The 17456-nt window shown below is 38.5% G+C and overlaps 1 protein-coding gene across 2 annotated transcripts; it reads left to right on the forward strand.

The window, feature by feature from the left end:
- The first annotated feature begins 71 nt into the window (after positions 1-71).
- Positions 72-17009, forward strand: npm1b (nucleophosmin 1b). Of its 2 annotated transcripts, XM_023272609.3 has the most exons (11): positions 77-175; positions 487-569; positions 2171-2290; positions 2467-2560; positions 2960-3051; positions 3486-3556; positions 3740-3797; positions 8217-8315; positions 12428-12523; positions 12611-12685; positions 13824-17009. In XM_023272609.3, the coding sequence occupies exons 1-11, from the start codon at positions 127-129 to the stop codon at positions 13875-13877; spliced, it is 891 nt and encodes a 296-aa protein (XP_023128377.1). In that variant the 5' UTR covers positions 77-126; the 3' UTR covers positions 13878-17009. The 2 variants fall into 2 exon arrangements, with proteins under 2 accessions (XP_023128378.1, XP_023128377.1); XM_023272610.3 differs by lacking the exon at positions 8217-8315 and having other exon boundaries at positions 72-175.
- The last annotated feature ends 447 nt before the right edge of the window (positions 17010-17456 follow it).

A 17456-nucleotide genomic window follows, 5' to 3' on the forward strand; every position in this document is an offset into this window, starting at 1 on the left:
CCCGCCTACTCTTCAACTCTATTGGCCAAACTGCTTCTGAGCGTCCTGGTGACGTCCTGCCTCCCCAATAGCTCGCTCATGTGTCTGTCACGGCAGTTTACGGAAGTGTAACCACCCACTACAAAGATGGAGGACGATATCTCAGATTTGAGCAGACCACAAATGTACTTGTTTGGTGAGCTCGCTTACTCTGACAAACCTGAAATATTTCGGTCGCACAATCAGTTTTACCGCCATGTTCTCACGCACAAGTAGCCACCGAACAATTTTAGGCGGAGGAAGCTAGCGAAATAGCCTGCTAGCCTGCTCGCCCCCTACTCGCGCCTATTCAGCTCTTTTGTTAGCTACTAGTCGAGCAGGATGTGTAGATGCACGGCTAAAGCTCAGAGCGCACCCCGGTGTCTTCAACAGTGATGTGCATTTGTGTTAGTTTGCTCAAAATAAGTGCAAGGTTGGTGACGCATTGCACGTAATGTTTTCCCTCAGGTTGTACCTTGAAATCGGACAAACGGGAGTTCAAAGTTGACGTAGACGACGATGATACGGAACAGCAGCTGTCACTTAAAGCAGTAAGAAATACGCTTTGCATTCACTTTAAACATGGTTGCTGCAGCCCAGTAACGAGGATGTTGATAATGCTTCAACGTTACAGATAAAAAAAAAAGTTGAATACATGATGCTGCACACAAACCTTGCGTTAATGTAGCTTTAAGATACATTATGTTGTTGTTGGATATCTGCCTGTCTCTGTCTTAGTTTAAAATAAAGGCACGTTAACATGCTTGTTCATTACTTTGGACATGATTTGGTGAAAGTATGAAACTGCCATTTGCTTTATAATTTTTTAAAGCTTCAGTTTAATATTCAATGTGCAGTAGATTTAAAACCCCATCAAAACTACTTTATATTCCAATGCAAGGATGATAGATCAAACATAATTTCTTTAAAGCCTGTATGTATTACTTTTTAAAAATGGAATAACAGATAGGGCAACTACCACAAACACTCTAAGTAATAAATAAAATAATTCCAATAAGAAAATAATTGGTCATTTTCTCAACAATCTCTGACATTAACAGTTCACTCTTGTCATTCATTGCTCAGGAACAGCATCAAGTATTGCACATTCTGAAAATAAGTTAAAGTAATAGAAATATGTCAGATACACTGAATAATGTACAATATATTCTAAACTGCAGCCTTTGTGATTTGTTTTCAAATTGTGACTTCAGTTTGAAGCTGATGAATTGCTCAGCCCCAAACGAACTTCATTGTTATCATTGTTGTTGCTGATAGTTATATTTTTAGTGTTAACTGTTTATTAATCATTGTGTTTTTAAGACTATAAGACATCAGGAATCACAAATGATCAGAGACCGAACATATGTCTCAGCAATACATGTTCTACTCACAAAAATTAACGGGCGTATCCTGAAAATATTTGATATCTTTAATAGAAAACTGGATGAGAATCCAGACTGATGAATTTGTAGTATGACTTTTTTGAATTAGGGCTCAACAGTATGCCAAAAAAGATTACACTGGAATTATTTTGACAGATATTGCAATATATTGATCATTAATTCAATGGGATTGGTCCCTTCTAAATTTATTTTCCACCAGAAAAATGTTAGTTGTGGTCTGTAGCAAAAAAGCCTATTCACGTCTGACTTTGAGAAATTGACTTACAGTCTAATGCATCTCTGTAGCATCACAGTACTTTGCTTAAAATGGTATGTTGTGAAAAAAAATTTCCTTCATCAAAAATTGCAGCTCCTTTGATTTGTAGATTTCTCTTGTTCACATTTCAACTTGAATAATAATAATAATAATAATACATTTTATTTGTATAACGCTTTTCAAAGCACTCAAAGACACTTAACATATAAAATCAGCAAACATTAAAATAAATGATAAAGGATAAATTATTCATTCCTGTTATGAATCACCTAAATTGGAACTCTAATATTTAATTGGTATTATTTCAGAAATGTAAACACTAGCCAGAGGCAGTAATCTTCCATAATGATGTTTTCTAAAAATGACAACGATTGACAAGTTAAAACGTGAACTTGTGGTGCATCAGGTCATTCTTTGCACCTAGAAAAAGAGAGATTCCAAGACATGGAGGTAGTTTTGTGTGTTGTACCCAGTTGTGCTGCTGTTCCAGGTTTGTCTAGGAGCCGAGGCGGAGGATAAGTTCCACATGGTGGAAGTTGAAGGCCTCACTTATGATGGGAAAACGACCAAAGTGCCACTAGTTGCCCTGAAACCTTCCGTCCTGCCCTCTGTGAGTCAACGCACTATTGTCTGATCCATTTATGATTCAGGAAATAACCAAAACTGAAATTAAAGCATTTTTTCAGAGCACAAAGGCACACATTGTAGGAATAGATGAAAATAGTAGATTAATAATTATTAAAAAACTTATATTGTCATTGTAATTGCTACTCTTTTATTGTCCAGATGACTTTAGGTGGATTTGAGATTACCCCTCCAGTTACCTTCCGTCTCCAGTCTGGATCTGGACCAGTTCACATCAGCGGGCAGCATTTTGTCAGTGAGTATTAAAGACCACTTATAGTGAAAATCAAGTTATTACCCTTGACTAAGGTATAAATTAAATACTTACCAACTGAGGACCATTTTCGGGAAAAGCTGTTTCCTCTGCCCTTCTTCACAGTCTAATCAATGAGTTGTCATTTACAGGCTCCATAAAGTAAAAAATGTACTCATATTCTTCATATTTCTCTTTAAAAATACTGCATTGATTAATAAATACTCACTTTCAAAGATTGTCTGCTCTTGGGACTTTAGTATTTCACTTATTCATAGATCGTCAATTTGAAATAATGTGTTCCAGAAAGATTTAAGTTCTGTATCTGAGCGGTCCAAGTATTGTTAGAATTAAACAGAAGTAATCACTGTGCTGTGCCACTAACCGGTGTTTACTTTGCAGGTGTGAAGGATTCAGACGATGAAGAGGAGGAAAACAATACGTCTCCGGTGAAGCGGCCTGCAGCTCTGCAGTTAGGGAAGAGGCCTCTGATGGTACTTATCTCAGTTTTGTTTTATCTAACATACGCTACCAGGCAATAGTTTAAGAACACCTCAATTTTTCCAGTTTCTATTGGAAATGATGCATGTTAATGTCTCATTGTATCTAATGCATTTGTATAATTCAGAAATGTACATTGTTTTTCAGTTTTGCGTAACTTTACCTTTTTTTTTTTTTTAAGTCTCTGGCAGTTCACCACTTACCTTTGTACCATTTCAAGCTATTTATTGGACTTTAACTACTTAAATTTCAATTTAAAAAAATGGAAAAATTGGGGCATTCTAAAACTTTTGACCGGTAGTGTAGCTGCTTCCAACTTTTACGGAACGTTATTGAAAAGAAAAAAAACCCCGCTAATACTCAAAACATGTCCACTATGAAACTGGAGTAGTGTTTCTGACAACACGATACCTAATATTCCTTAAAGAAAAAGCTAAAGATGGATTCCGATGATGATGATGATGATGATGAAGAAGACAGTGACGAGGATGATGATGAGTATGATTTTTTTTTAATACTGAATTCTCATTGCCAGTATGCATGCCTACAAAGTCACATAATCCTTTGCTTATAATAACAAGGGGAATCATTTTGTTCTTTTATGAGCGGAGAAAACTCTGTCAGATTACTTTTTAGCTGAGTAAATTCTCAGTAGTTCTATTCCTGCTTTTTTTTTTGCAGTGATGATGACAGTGATGACGTGAAAACTCCGAAGAATTTTGGCAAAGCACTCAAAAAAGTAAGCCTGGTTTGGTTTTTAAATCTTTTTAAAAATAATACCAAACATGTACACTACCGTTGAAAAGTCTGGGGTAAATTAGACATGTCCTTATTTTTGAAAGAAAAAAGTTTTTTTTCAATGAAAATAACATTAAATTAATCAGAAATCCAGTCTAGACATTGTTAATGTGGTAAATGACTATTCTAGCAGGAAACAGCTGATTTTTAATGGAATATCTATATAGAGGTACAGAGGAACTTTTCCAGCAACCATCACTCCTGTGTTCTAATGCTACATTGTGTTAGCTAATGGTGTTGAAAGGCTAACTGATGATTAGAAAACCCTTGTGCAGTTATGTTAGCACATGAATAAAAGTGTGAGTTTTCATGGAAAACATGAAATTGTCTGGGTGACCCCAAACTTTTGAGTGGTAGTGTACATGTTGGTTGAATATCTGACAATATTTGATAACAGCTGCAAGATACTGTAGAGAATATGAACAAATCTAGAGGGCGGTTCAGGTTCAGTAAACAACATATGTGATAGTTTCAGACCAAACAGTGTGTAATAATGGGGGTGGATATGGGTATTATTTGAAGCCTACATAAATATAGTCTATTGCATGTGTAGCAGTGCGTTCGGATTTCCTCGAAGCAAACATCGCCCACTTTTAACCATATGTAAAACCACCAAATTCCACAATGTGGCTGTCATGATGTTAAGTTGTTTATTGAACATACAGCTTGCATTTTTTTTTTAACCTCTTTTTACTTACCTGAGCAGGTGATGAGTGTTTTTTAAACTTGCCTGCAAGTTTTAGTTTTTTGCCTTCAGTATCACCAAGTAGTTTTGCTCATTTTATAAATTGTTCTGGCTGTTTATTAAGTCCTTTGTTCCATTATTTCTGTCAATATTCAGAACAAACTAAATAACCTTATATTCCAACAACTTTAATCTGTGCAGTCCAGTGCATTTGTTTGGAGTGTTTCTGATCCCTACTTGTCCACCAGGTGTCAGGGTAGCCAATGGCTTCCCCTCAGTTATTTGTCCGTGCGAATGGAATTTCTCAGCCGTGTGCCCACTCCCCTTTCGTTTGTACCACATCATTTAAACTTCCACAGACAATACGCTGTAGTAGCATTTCATTTCAGCAGGCCCTACCCATTCCTGCACTCACTGACCGTCCACCTCTTTGTATGAGACAAAACATGGAACTTTTTCATCCTGTTCGCTCATGTACCCACCTGTTTTCCAGGAGTAAAACACAGGGTCTGTGTGGTGTAATGATCGGATTTCTCCTCTGTAATCTGCTTGAATGCTATACACACACACACATGCACACACGCACACTTAAAGGCACACATATGCACTGTAGACGTGTCCATTTAAGCTTGTAACGTTCTGTAAATATTAAGAGTACATATTTAGAGATCACAAACAGAGAAGCACACACTAAACACAGTTTCACACACACACACACACACACTTCAGTTATGGGAAACATCTTCAACCATTTTTCTGAAACGCTGCATATCTTTGTCCCTCTGTCATCCCACTGTTAATATGATTGCTCCTTTTTATCGTTTCTCATGCCATTTCAGCTTTGCACCTGGCTTTTGCCTTTGAACACTTGTTTTGCGTGTTACCACAATCGCTTGCAAGTGTGTGGGTGCATGTGTGTATCTGCCTCATTTTTTACGCCGGTGTCTGTTTGTGATTTCTTTCGTCTTCTTCTTCTTTTTTTCAAGCACGCTATCCAAGTGCTAACTGTGCCAGGCAAAAGATCAAAGCAGGGCAGATGCACATACCTGCGACGTGAGCACCAATCCTTCCCTCAGGGTCAGATGACAGCTGAGCGTTTCTGTCACCTGTTGATTTATTCTGTTGTCTTCTTTTTCCAATTCCTCCCGCACTCCATGCCCCTCTTCCCTCCGTGACCTTAATCCTTTTCTTCGCCCTTATTCTCTTTCATTCATAGCTACCCCATCTCATTCTTTAATAATGAAAGCACAAAGATTTAGAAAGTAGGGCTGAGAGCAATTATTTTTTGACTTCAGATGTATTTTAGGATACATTTAGCTTTCCTTTTGTGGTCAAGACTCAGTTCTGTACTGAGTATTTAACAAAATATGTCCAACACATTGACTCTCTGCACTTGTGTCAAATGCTTGATCAGAATAATAACATTTATTTACTTGTTGATAAAATATTTTTGATGAACAGGAACTTGAGGCACTTTAAAGTTCTAGTATAGAACTGACACAGATTGTGACAACATTTCAAACATATAAGCTTGTCAAAAAGTGTGTCCGTGTTGATTTTTTTGTCACATGTGACACTGGATGTATGTTTACCGCTCAGTGTGAAAAGCAACCACATTCAAGGAGTTAATGTTCTGATTTGTGCGTTAGAAACTAAGATCTTGACCTCCACATGACCTAGATGTTTTATGCATTTAGATGTTCGAATTGCGTTTTGACAGCATTGCCATGACAAGTAAATATTACATCATCATGTGAGATTGTTATAAATTTGGCAACAAGACACGTAATTGGTCTCTTCAACAAACTTTGAGACAACGGTAAGTTTTCATGAAAATCAGGAATTGGTTCTTGCTCACAAAAAGTTTTTTTCTCCTGCTGTATTTTTTATAATGATCTAGGAACATGGAGTTTAGGAGTTTGCTCCAACAAAACCCTTGACACTGCTTCAGCTTGTGTACAGCATTCATGACGACTGCAGTTGACTCGCCAACTAGTTTAAAAAAGGAGCAAACTAGACACCCCAAATGGAAGAATGAGAAAGACTAAGTAAAACAGAATTATGTTAATTGTATACCGTGGTAAAGGAGTCAAACAAGCACATCTCCACTGTGCTGGAGACAAGTGTCTTAACCTTCACAGCTGATCTCTCTACTATGGTGTTCTCCTGTCTAGTGTCTTCATCCAAATGTCAGACACCTTTTGTAAAAGTACATTACAAAGTACAAAACAATTACTGCACTTGTATCTTGGCACATGCAAGAACAGTGTCAAACACAAAACAGCTCTTGTTCTTCGTATTATGGTGGTTTTGTATGATGATTCAGATGGTTAGTGATTACTGTAATAAGCACAGAGAGGGCAAGACAACAAACATTTCATCTAATCATTATTCAGAGTTTGACATACAGATTACGTCGTGGAGACTCGGGTGCATCTAGAGGACACACTGAATTCCTGTTTGGTTAAGTTTAGATCTGCTGATCTTTGGGAAAAAGCTTCACTGTCACAGCCTTCCAGCATCTTGTCGTGCAGACGTTGCTGTAGGGAATTGCATGTGTAATTTCCTTGTACTAGTTGTGTCAACACAGGCAATTACGCTTGTAGTCCATTCCAAGGTGAATAGCTGTGATTGCAAGAGAAGGGTTGGTGCTCAGGAAATGCAGGTACTTGCCTTGGCTATTACAAGGTAATTACACAGGTGACTGATAGCAATAGAAACCTGACGGGAAGACCTCCAGTGTGGAGAAAAATAGAAGGTTATTCTGGTGTTAAGTACCTGATCAGTGAGAAATTGCAAAGTACATCTGGTGTTTCTTCTACAGTTTAAATGGCACTGATATTTGGAGTGCAGCCTGCAAGTGAATGAACAATTTTAGGTTTGGGCTGCTACTACTCTCTTAACTAACAGAATGGCATTATGCTGCTGTTCTTGTTGTTTTTTTGTTGTATGATATATATATTTTGTTTGTTTACTTGGGTCTAAATACTTTTTACAATAGTCTGCATGCGCAGCATTGATATTATGGCCTTACATAGGTGGAAGAACACAATGTGAAGACCTCACTGGGCAAAGAATCTGAGGAAAATTAACAGAAATTGCAAACAATACAAAATGTGGTTCGTATTATGTTACATGCCAGTGTAATTTGTCAGCTATAAAAGAGGCTCGGCAATTAGTGCTTTGATATGGGAGATTTCAAAACAATGTGACATAACTGCAACAGCCCCAAAGAGGCAGTTGTGTTAATATCTGACAGAAGGAGTGTCTCAGAAGCCAAACGATTACAGCGCACGCCACGTAATTGCAATGGAGCTGGTTCAGTTCTAGCTGGGAACCTGTGCTGCATGTCATATCCCGTTCTCTTGCCCCATGCTTCCTGTTTGCCTCCTCACATAGCTGTGCAATAAAGGGAAAATGCCAAAAAAATAAGTTTGGAGAAACAAACTAGTAAGTTACAGTGCTTACATTGGACAATCAGTGTGTGATTCATTATCTATAATCAAGATAGTTAACATTTTCTGAGCTTTTAATGCCATATTCTATTGGTTTTTAGTGGCTTTTTTCCCCCAGTTACAGATTTTATAATTCGACTGGTAAATTCAGCTGGTTAAAGCTCACACATTTCTTTGAAAGTCAAGGAAGTCTTACGAGGGATGACGTTTGTTTCCTCAGAGTCCAGAGTCTTCACTTAAGAAGCCCAACAAGACTCCAGGGAAACAAAATGGCCCTGCAGGAAAACCCTCAGGATCGGCAGTCAAACCACAGAATAAGGTATGGAAAGGCCATATCACCCACACATCAGTGTTTACTTGTGGTGGGCTTGTTATTTAAAATACATGGTTGATAGCTATGTTAAATACAATCATCCCTCAAAATGTATACATTAAGTAGAATTTCTTAAATTAAGAGGGCCAAAGATTGTGCTTATTGCAGATAGTGCAGATTAGATTTGGAGTGAATGGATATTTTGATTAACTACGTCTGCAGCTACAAAGCCAGCAACACTGTTCCAAATGAAAAGCATCATGTCACTCTCAGAAATGTGAAAAAGAGCGATTTAAAGAACACTACATAAAAATTAAACACTATATAATGTGCTATTGAGAAGGAAATTCTGGTGTGTCACATCATATACAGAAAAGAAAGTAATCCTCAACAGAAGATATCAGTGAGCAACACATTTAAAACCTCCTTCTCCTTTGAAAAACAAAAAGAGATGGACCTCCTACTACTTCTAGTAGGCTTCAAGGGAAAACCCGATGAGGCCTGCAAGCAAAATGTATTACGCAATATAGTGCACATAAAAAATAAAAAGTAAATAAAAACCCTCTATGAACTATTTAAACATTTGCATTTATTTTGCTCAAACTGAGCCTCAAGATACAGATGGTGTCTTTGACCCAAGATTACAATTTTAAAAAAAGCAAATATAGAAAGGTTTAGAAAAAAAAAAAAAAAACTTGGAGAACCTTCCCATTCCAACGCCAAGGAATGTGATAAATACACATTGCAATTAGCTCAACCTGATAGTTAATTTCTCGGGTGGAATGTCTTGGACGGCCGCCTCTCAAAACCCAAAGCTTGAACTCTGCCCGTCTTTAAGCAAACACACCTGACCTCCAAACAGGTTTCCTGGGGCAAGGTTTAAACCGGTGACCCTTAGGCTTGACCCCGCTGTCTTGAGTTGCAGCCACCTTTGATGCCCCTCACCCCTCTTTAGCATTGCATACACATCAGGGGAAACAAATTGGCAGGCTTTTCTGCAAGTTTACACATTTCACGCAGCATGTTACTGTGAAAGAAAATACTTGGACAGAAAGTCAGTTTAGATAAGGCGCTGTGTGTTGGCATGTTTGCTGCTTGTGTGATAAAATATGGCTCAGACTCTTATACTCCACACTCAGGTCAGTCACATGAGAAAATCACGCATTTCTTGTCTGACATCTTGACAGGAGGCTTTGTGATTTTTGTCATGTTAAACACTAAGCTGTGGGATTGCTAAACTCCTGAGGTGAGAGAGTGATTCTCCCGAAGGGCAGCGTTTTTGCTACGTGGATGAGCGCAGGCAGCAAATTCTGCAGCGGCTGTTGTCCAGACATAACACAGTGGCTCTTGAAATGCTCTTGGGGATTAGCCAATGGGCAAATGAACCACGAAACCGTCCCGCCAGTTTAACTTTCTGGCCCTTGGTGCTTTGACTGCTACCATCCCCTCTCCACTTCTTCACAACTGTTCCCTCTCTACAACCTCTTCACACCCCTCACTTCCTGGACACACCCTCTCCCAATTGCTCTCATTACCAGCGTTTGATGTCTGGTGCAGCTTGCGCTTCCAGATGCCCCTGAGGAGCGAGGAAGCGGGCGTGAATGTCTGTTTTTTTCTTTCCTAAACGCAGGTGACTGGTCATTAGATTGGCTTGTCAGATCTGCTGCCAGTGCCGCAGTTCTCACTTCTCACAGCCCAGCATGTAGCTCTTGTGTAAAATGCTCGACATGAGAACCGGTTAACTCACGTTGTGCTGATCTGAAGTAACTTTATCTTGCAGCTGGTGTCCTTTGATTGATGGGTTTGAAGAAATTGATGCCTTCAAGCACACGTCACAGTTGTAAAGTTGTTAACCACTTCACTCAGCCTTATCCCAAAACGCTGTGAGTCATTGTTTCAGCGACTGATTGACATGTGTTAGAGCAGGTGCCTATCTTGTTAACAGCTTATTTATGTCTCCTGCGAGTGTAAAGATGTTTGCTTCTTATGACGTTCCAATTTGAACCAGAAGAATATCCAAAACCCATGTACTCATGTATAACGATTTGTAAGATGAGAGTTGCAGTTCCCAGGGCTCTGGCATTTTCCCCAGACGTGGGCCTCCGAGGTTCTCATTCCAACAAAATGACAATTACTGTCCCTGGACAGACTTGATGAGCAAAGGTGTCACAACCATGTGTTTGCGCTGGATTGAAGACGAGAGATTGCATCAAATGATAGCGTGCTTGTGATTAAGTTCCATGTCTCATGGCATCTGTAATCAGTGTCTGGCCCAGATGAAAAAGCTTGCTGGCTTTGTGTGTTTATCAGCTGTTTCAGGTCCACAGCTGGCCTTTTGGAAGTAGAGAGCTGCCCGTAAATAATAAATACGTAGTGCATTTGTCTGGCCAGGTGCCAACAGCATATGTTTTTTTTTTGTGGTGTGGTATGTTTGTGTCAAGGTTTTGTTCATTTTATACCTTTTGATCTCTGCTATAAAATGCACCTCTCTTGGGGACAGGGACAGATCATTGCATTTTTTAAACAAGAGGGTGAATTTGTTTTGTTCTTATTATTCCACCTGTGTTTAACTTTGTCCTTTCTTTCACAGCCTGAGGGTGGCAATGTAATTTTGAGGAATCAATTTGTAACACATGACAAGTTTTCATTGCTTTTGTTTTAAAAAACATGGGTACAAGTGCTGGGTATGGAGAACAAGGTCTGATATTTAATCTGTTCCTAATACTGGTCCACTCTTGAGTTTTCTCCTGTTGTGCTGTTGCCTACATCGTTGCTATACTTACATCAGAGTAATCACAGCATTGTGTGTCTTTAGTGCGGCAGATCAGAGCAACTCTTTACAAGAACACATTTTATTTATTGAGATTTTTTACTTTTTGATCACAGACTTTGCTCTCAGCATATTTGCTGTCGTACCTTACTCAACTAATATGAAATCAGTTGGAACTAGTAGACAAGAAGCAGAAATTTGAGTTGAAATTGCAACAATTTAAATGATGCTCAAACATACATGAAGTCCCAGACCCTGGAGGTGCCATTGTCTACACACTGAGTCCAGAATAGTTTAGTGTTTTAAAGCCTAAACAGTAAGTAACCAAGCAGAAATACATTTAGTGGCTAAGTGCACAGTTGCTCTTGAGGTTTTTGTGTTTTTTAACTTGGTGAAGTGTTGCTCCATATGTGGTTTCTGTCGTCTTTCAAATGCGTTTCTGGCTATCAATGAAACCCTGCAATTTCACTGGATTCCTCGCTGGCCTTGCATGTAGGGACAAGCTCCGTGGCTTGTGTAACATGCAGTCACAGCATATGGCATGTGTTGTTGTTGTGTCACATTCAGACACTTTCTAATTAAGGGGGCTCTCGGCTGCTCGGGTCTGGACACACCTATGGGCCTACTAGTTCATGCTGCTCTCATCCTTACAAACGCAGGGGAGACTTCATCTTGTATAACAGCACTTACAGTGTCACCAGAAGGATAAAGAAGCACTGCTCGTGACTGCGCTGTTTTGTACACAACCAGTCATACCTGTTGAACTGAAAACATGTCATCTTACTTGTGGAAGTCATTTATTTAGTAATAGTGCAACTTATTTAAAAACTATCCCAAGAGCAATCTGGGTGCTCTTTGACCTTTTTCCCTTGAATTCAGTCATTAGAATTTTCCGTCAGTGGAAAAACACATTCGACAAGCAATCTGTATTGCTCATTGGAGAGTCAGGGCTACTCCTCTCCTGCTAGCAAACAATAAAACCATAATTTGTACCTGATGTATTTGTAAAAAAAGATGGTGTAATTAGGCTAGAATTTGTTGTCCTTTCTAAATCTTTTATCTTCTTCCAGCTGGTTGCCCACGCCAAGCCTGTAAACACAGACCCAGACTAAATGGGTCACGATAGGGCTGCAGCCCAGACTGGCTCATTGGTCAGCAAATGAATTCACCAGCATGTTAGAAGCAACTTTTTGTGGAGTTGAAATGGGAACACAGAAAAAACAATACTCAAACCTTTATAAAACATTGTGGCATAATTTAGCTGTCTTTTTAAATCTACAACTCTATAAATCTCTCTGTATTTGACGTATCAAACAGTATTTCTTATCTAGCTGATGTATTTTTCAAGACACCTGCCCCAGGAAAAGACAAACCCCAGGCTGGCCCATCTAAATCTCCATCTCTGACTGAGATTAAGAACAAGCTGTCAACGGCAGCCAAGGAGGTATGGCTGTCAGCCTCTTTTGCAAATTATCCCTCTTAATTGAATGTCTGACTGCTAAGATGATGATATAATGGTCTTTTTCTTCAGGGAAGAGGACTACCGAAGACGGAGCAGAAGTTTGAGAATTTTGTGAAGAGTTCTTTTAAAATCTCAGACAAAAAAGTAAGTAGTCGTTGCACACGGTTTTGACAGTCGTTATGACCAGGAATCTGAGGTTAATCTTATTTCCAATCTTTAACTCTTAAATCGCATTAAAATTCCTGCTTTTTTGCCATCTGTGCATTCAGTTCCATAAACATGCAGCCAAGGGGAGTTGTTTACTCTGAGGTATCTAGAAATTTCCAGTTGTAGATGTTATTAGCCACGGGCGTATTTACACCAAACCTCATTTTAGCCTTAAGAGCTCTTTGCCGTGATTGATAACCAGGAGTGCATTATTGTTTCTCACACTGTCCAGTTCTCCTCAAATGTATCTCCAGCACAGTGTGTTCTCCTTGAATTATATTCATTTTGTGTCGGCGAGCTCTTACAAGATGGAATGGGAGTACACCTGCCAAGGCAAACTCTTTCTCTGTGATTTACTGGAGTGTGTCTTTTGTAGCTTTAATGAAGGGACTGGTGGTATGTGGATGGTACCAGTCTTTTTCACATTCAAGGCCTTTGACCAAATGCAGGACTTAAATCTTTTCTAATGCTGCTTGTCATTTCAGAAGATAAACAGCATCCCCTGCACATTGTTTAGCAAACCGTGAATTAATCACAGAAACCTTTTAGATGACCACCGCAGGCTAAATTGTGAAGCTGTGGTTTCTGTGTCAAAGCATGTGTTCGATGGTGATCATTTGAAACAGGCCATTTGAAACCTCATTTTGGATTTGCACTGAAGTGTTAAAATGTTAACTGTACAGCTATAGAGCAGGTGAAAGCTCTTTAGAGCAGTGCTAGGGCTGGGTGGACAGGGGAAAGAGTGGGGGTGGAGTTGGGTCACTGAGAGCTTGTTGATCCCAGTGTGTAGAAACATCTGTGGAAGTGCTTTGGTTTCATCAGCCAAGGCTGAGATCTGTCAGACCTGGAGCACCTAGTCATATACTCTGGTATGTACTGCTGCCCCCACCCAACCCCTCGTCGTTCCCCAACAGCCCCATCTAAACTCAGCGTTCCCACAGGCGAGACGCACAAAGGCATGTTGTAGTAAAAGTGAGTCATGTGTCTCGTGGCAGTATAGCACTTCATTTGGATGATTTATAATTTCTTTCTTTCTTATTCCGGTCTTATCCCTCTCTCCCCTCACCTTCCTCAGGTGGTCAGAGATCTCTGGAGTTTTGTGCAAACACTGAAGATTGAGAAGAAGTAACGCACATGTATGTTGAAGCATTTGTATGTTTTGCATCCTGCAAGAGATTTAAAGGCACAGTCGGCGAGATTTCCTACTCACCCTCACCTTGTCAGCACTGCTAAGGACTATGATCGGAATGACTTTGTGCTGAAATTTTTTCGAAGCCATCAATGCGTAGATTCAAGTGTCATTTTTTTAAAGATGCAAAGCACCTTATGGAGCTGTTCCACTCACAAACTCACTTATTTATCTCTAGCCGGCTGTTGGTTTTCATAAGGGGAAGTTTTGTATTTTCTTATAGATGTTATTGGTTTGTAGCAGCTATAGGGGAGAAGAGTAGAAGCACTGCCAGTTAGGTTCTGCAGATGTCTGCTGCTGTCTACAGGAAAGAAAAGTTCTCAACATTTGCGCCACCTGTAGGCAATAATTGTGGCACTTGCAGATTTTTATAGTTGCAATAATTAATCGATTATGTAAATTATTAGCTTACAACAAAGCTCATGCTAGAAGCCAAAAACATATTGGGGATTAGACATAGAAACACCATCTTGGCGCCAGTTTTGTTTTTTCATACTACCAGGACTCACCAAATACAAATATCCGACACATGAAACAAGGGCAGCTACAACCTCATTACTTGCAGGTGGTGAAACTGACAGATTCATGAAGCCGTTGTTGTTCTTGCCTGTAGAGAGCAAGATTAGCGTCACGACACCTTATTTTCTTCATGTACTTGCAGTGCAGGTTGTGTTGGAGCTTACGGTCTCAAGCTGTTAGTGTGAACCTGCTACTTCTGCAGCTCTGTAATTTAATGATTCTACGATTGGTTTCAGGTGCTTCGCGTCTGTGACACTGTTCTTCTTAAGTCAATAATGCAATAGGAGATATTGCAGAATGTGCCTTTAAATATCTCTACTGTAAACTGAGATAAATAAGAGTCCCAATTTGTGTGAACTTGAGCAGCGTATACAATGGTGGTCAAGCCAGCTGATGCAAGAGTACACTTCAACAGTTTTTTTTTTTTTTTTTTTTTTATCATTAGCCAGTACCAATAAGGGTTGTTTTGTTACTTTATCTGAATTTACAAAGCATTTAAGCTTACAAGCATGCTAGCTGATTGTACAATGAATTTATCTGACGTGCTCTAATTGCTTCATTAATACATACAATTATGTAATGTGGTTATACCTTTTTGAATTGTGTTGCTTGAATCAATCATAGCAAATTCTGCATCACAGAATACAGTAATTGTTTTTCCAGCAACAAAAAGAGTTACTTTTCCCACCAGCAGGAATTAAGTAAATAAGCAAAATGATTCAGATGATTCTGTGAAACATTTCACCAAAAACAAAATGCAATTTTCAAACATTAAAATCTTAATATCTGCTGGGATGTGTGCAGCTGCAGCCCTGCTGTTGTTATACATCTGATGAGCAGACAAGAAATTTTTGATTACGTGTTTTTACCAGGAACACACCTGACTATCCCGGATGAAAGCAGTGTCATTCTTAATAATTTTTTTAATACTTTCTGTACACATGTACTCACGCCTTCACTAGTGTCATCTTAACTTGCAGCTTACAGCATGACTTCATATCAAGACCATTAACACCTGTCATAACCTGAGAAGGTATTCATTACAGTGATTACAGCCGAGAGCGTTATGTGCTCTATAAAACCAACACAGATGCCACGACTAAAATGTTTTATAGTCATATACATTACATACAAAAAGTTCCAAACAAGGCAAATTGTTAGATTGTTAATTCCAAGAGTGTATTTATGAGTTGGCACGAAGACTGTTTTCAGTGTAGTTCAATGTACTCTAATGCACTGAGAACTGATTACAAGCAGGGTATCTTATTTGCTACACCAAGATCATAAGGTATTAGAATATTACATTAGAGTAACATGACATCACCTTCACCAAAACCACATAGGAACTCAACTCCGTAATTGTTTTCACTCTTATAATTTAGTTTTCTGATGACAATAAGCGCTCGTTCTGAGCTTGTAATGTGTTTGAGATCCTGCCTAATGCCTTTTCAGAGCCAAGTGCTGGTTGAGTACCATCCTTAACCAGTAAAATTGCTTGGATCCAACTTTGTTTAGTTCATAAGTTAGATGTGAAATTTCTAAACTTTACTACTTCAGTTAATTTACGTCATTAAAGTTACCCTCACAGTTGATCTAAATCTAATTATTAAAAGTTGGTAATGTCCTCTTGTTGTGAGGTTTCATTAGCAGCCCTTAAGTTTTTGCATTTGCTTTGTTCATGGTAGAATCCTTGTTGTATCAGACCTAATGAAAGTTTCTTTCTGTAAATAAATGTCTTGCTTTTATTTACAAGTGCGGCAGCTGAACAATTATGTTTTAAGTTTATGCTTAATCCTCCCTTTCTACTAGCTGGTTTTGCAGCTTTGATTTCTTGTCATTGTTTTCATTTGAAATGTTGTGTTTTAGTTTAATCTCAAGCTAATGTGAATAGAAATCCCCTTTTTAAAATGTTTAAAATGCAGTTTTTGTTAGCCTTTTTTTTAGCCCTGCTGTTCATCATCCCAGGTTTATCCTACTTTGGTTCTGTACTGAGGAGTCCAGTCCATGTCCAATGAAAAAGAAAGACTGTGCTGCGTGTTAAAGGTTCATTATTTTTAATAAGAGTTTTAATTTGCAGCAAGTAGTATGTAGTTGAACAGTTACTTTTTCTTTTTTTGTAAGTAGATGATAGGCTTTGGCACATTGTCTCTGTACAGTGCTCCTTATCATGGTCAAACATTGAATTTAGAACAGCAGAACCAAGCTGTCATATTGGTTTCTGGATTTTAAGTTGTGGTAACCATCCATTGTGTCAGACCAAAGTAGTTCTGAGATTTATTGTGTGTTCTTCTTGCCCATATTATTGCCTTGTGACATGAAACATCCGCCGTCAATCAGAACGCATCTTCAATTTGAACTGACGAGAAACAAAACTACCTGAAATTCTAATTATTGTTCGTTTTGTCAAACCTTATTGATTAGTTCACTCATGATTGCTGATGGTGCATATTCTTTTATTTAGATGAACATATCCATTCTTGTTTTGTTTTCGTTATTTTACCTTCCTGTAATATTTACCTGAATAAAATCAAGTCTAGCTTGTTTTGAGTTGCACATTCTGTATTGTTTATTGTAAAAAAAAAAGGACAAAACATTGATCTTATACATGGTATTAGTACATTGTACATCAAAGATGCGAATCAATGACTCAACTGAATTCTTGAGGCTATGGAAGAAAGAGAAGAAAAGAGAATGATATACATGATCGATAATTATTTTTGTCTAGAGAGCCACCAAGCATTGATGTTGGATTCATATTTGAAATTGGTGAAGATATGACTGAAGTGTAAATTTCTGTTTTTATTATTTTCTTTTACGAGTTTTTTTATTCATTTGTTTTTTCCCCACAATATATCATTATAGTATTTAATAATGTTGACTATGGAGCATTTACAAAGTAGAATAATAATCTGATCACTAAGTCACTTTTTTGCTCATGAATTGCCACAAACCTTAAGTACCAGAAGCCAGACTCCAGTCATGATTGGATGAGAAGCTGGT

The sequence above is a fragment of the Amphiprion ocellaris genome, chromosome 13, assembly GCF_022539595.1.
Source record: "Amphiprion ocellaris isolate individual 3 ecotype Okinawa chromosome 13, ASM2253959v1, whole genome shotgun sequence".
Classification (NCBI taxonomy): Eukaryota; Metazoa; Chordata; class Actinopteri; family Pomacentridae; genus Amphiprion; species Amphiprion ocellaris.

Excerpts from the sequence above, each read along its gene's own strand:
- npm1b (XM_023272609.3), top strand. The coding sequence starts at position 127 with ATGGAGGACGATATCTCAGATTTGAGCAGACCACAAATGTACTTGTTT. Across the intron at positions 2,291-2,466 it reads AACCTTCCGTCCTGCCCTCT|ATGACTTTAGGTGGATTTGA; the intron begins GTGAGTCAACGC and ends TTTATTGTCCAG. Across the intron at positions 2,561-2,959 it reads CAGCGGGCAGCATTTTGTCA|GTGTGAAGGATTCAGACGAT; the intron begins GTGAGTATTAAA and ends TTTACTTTGCAG.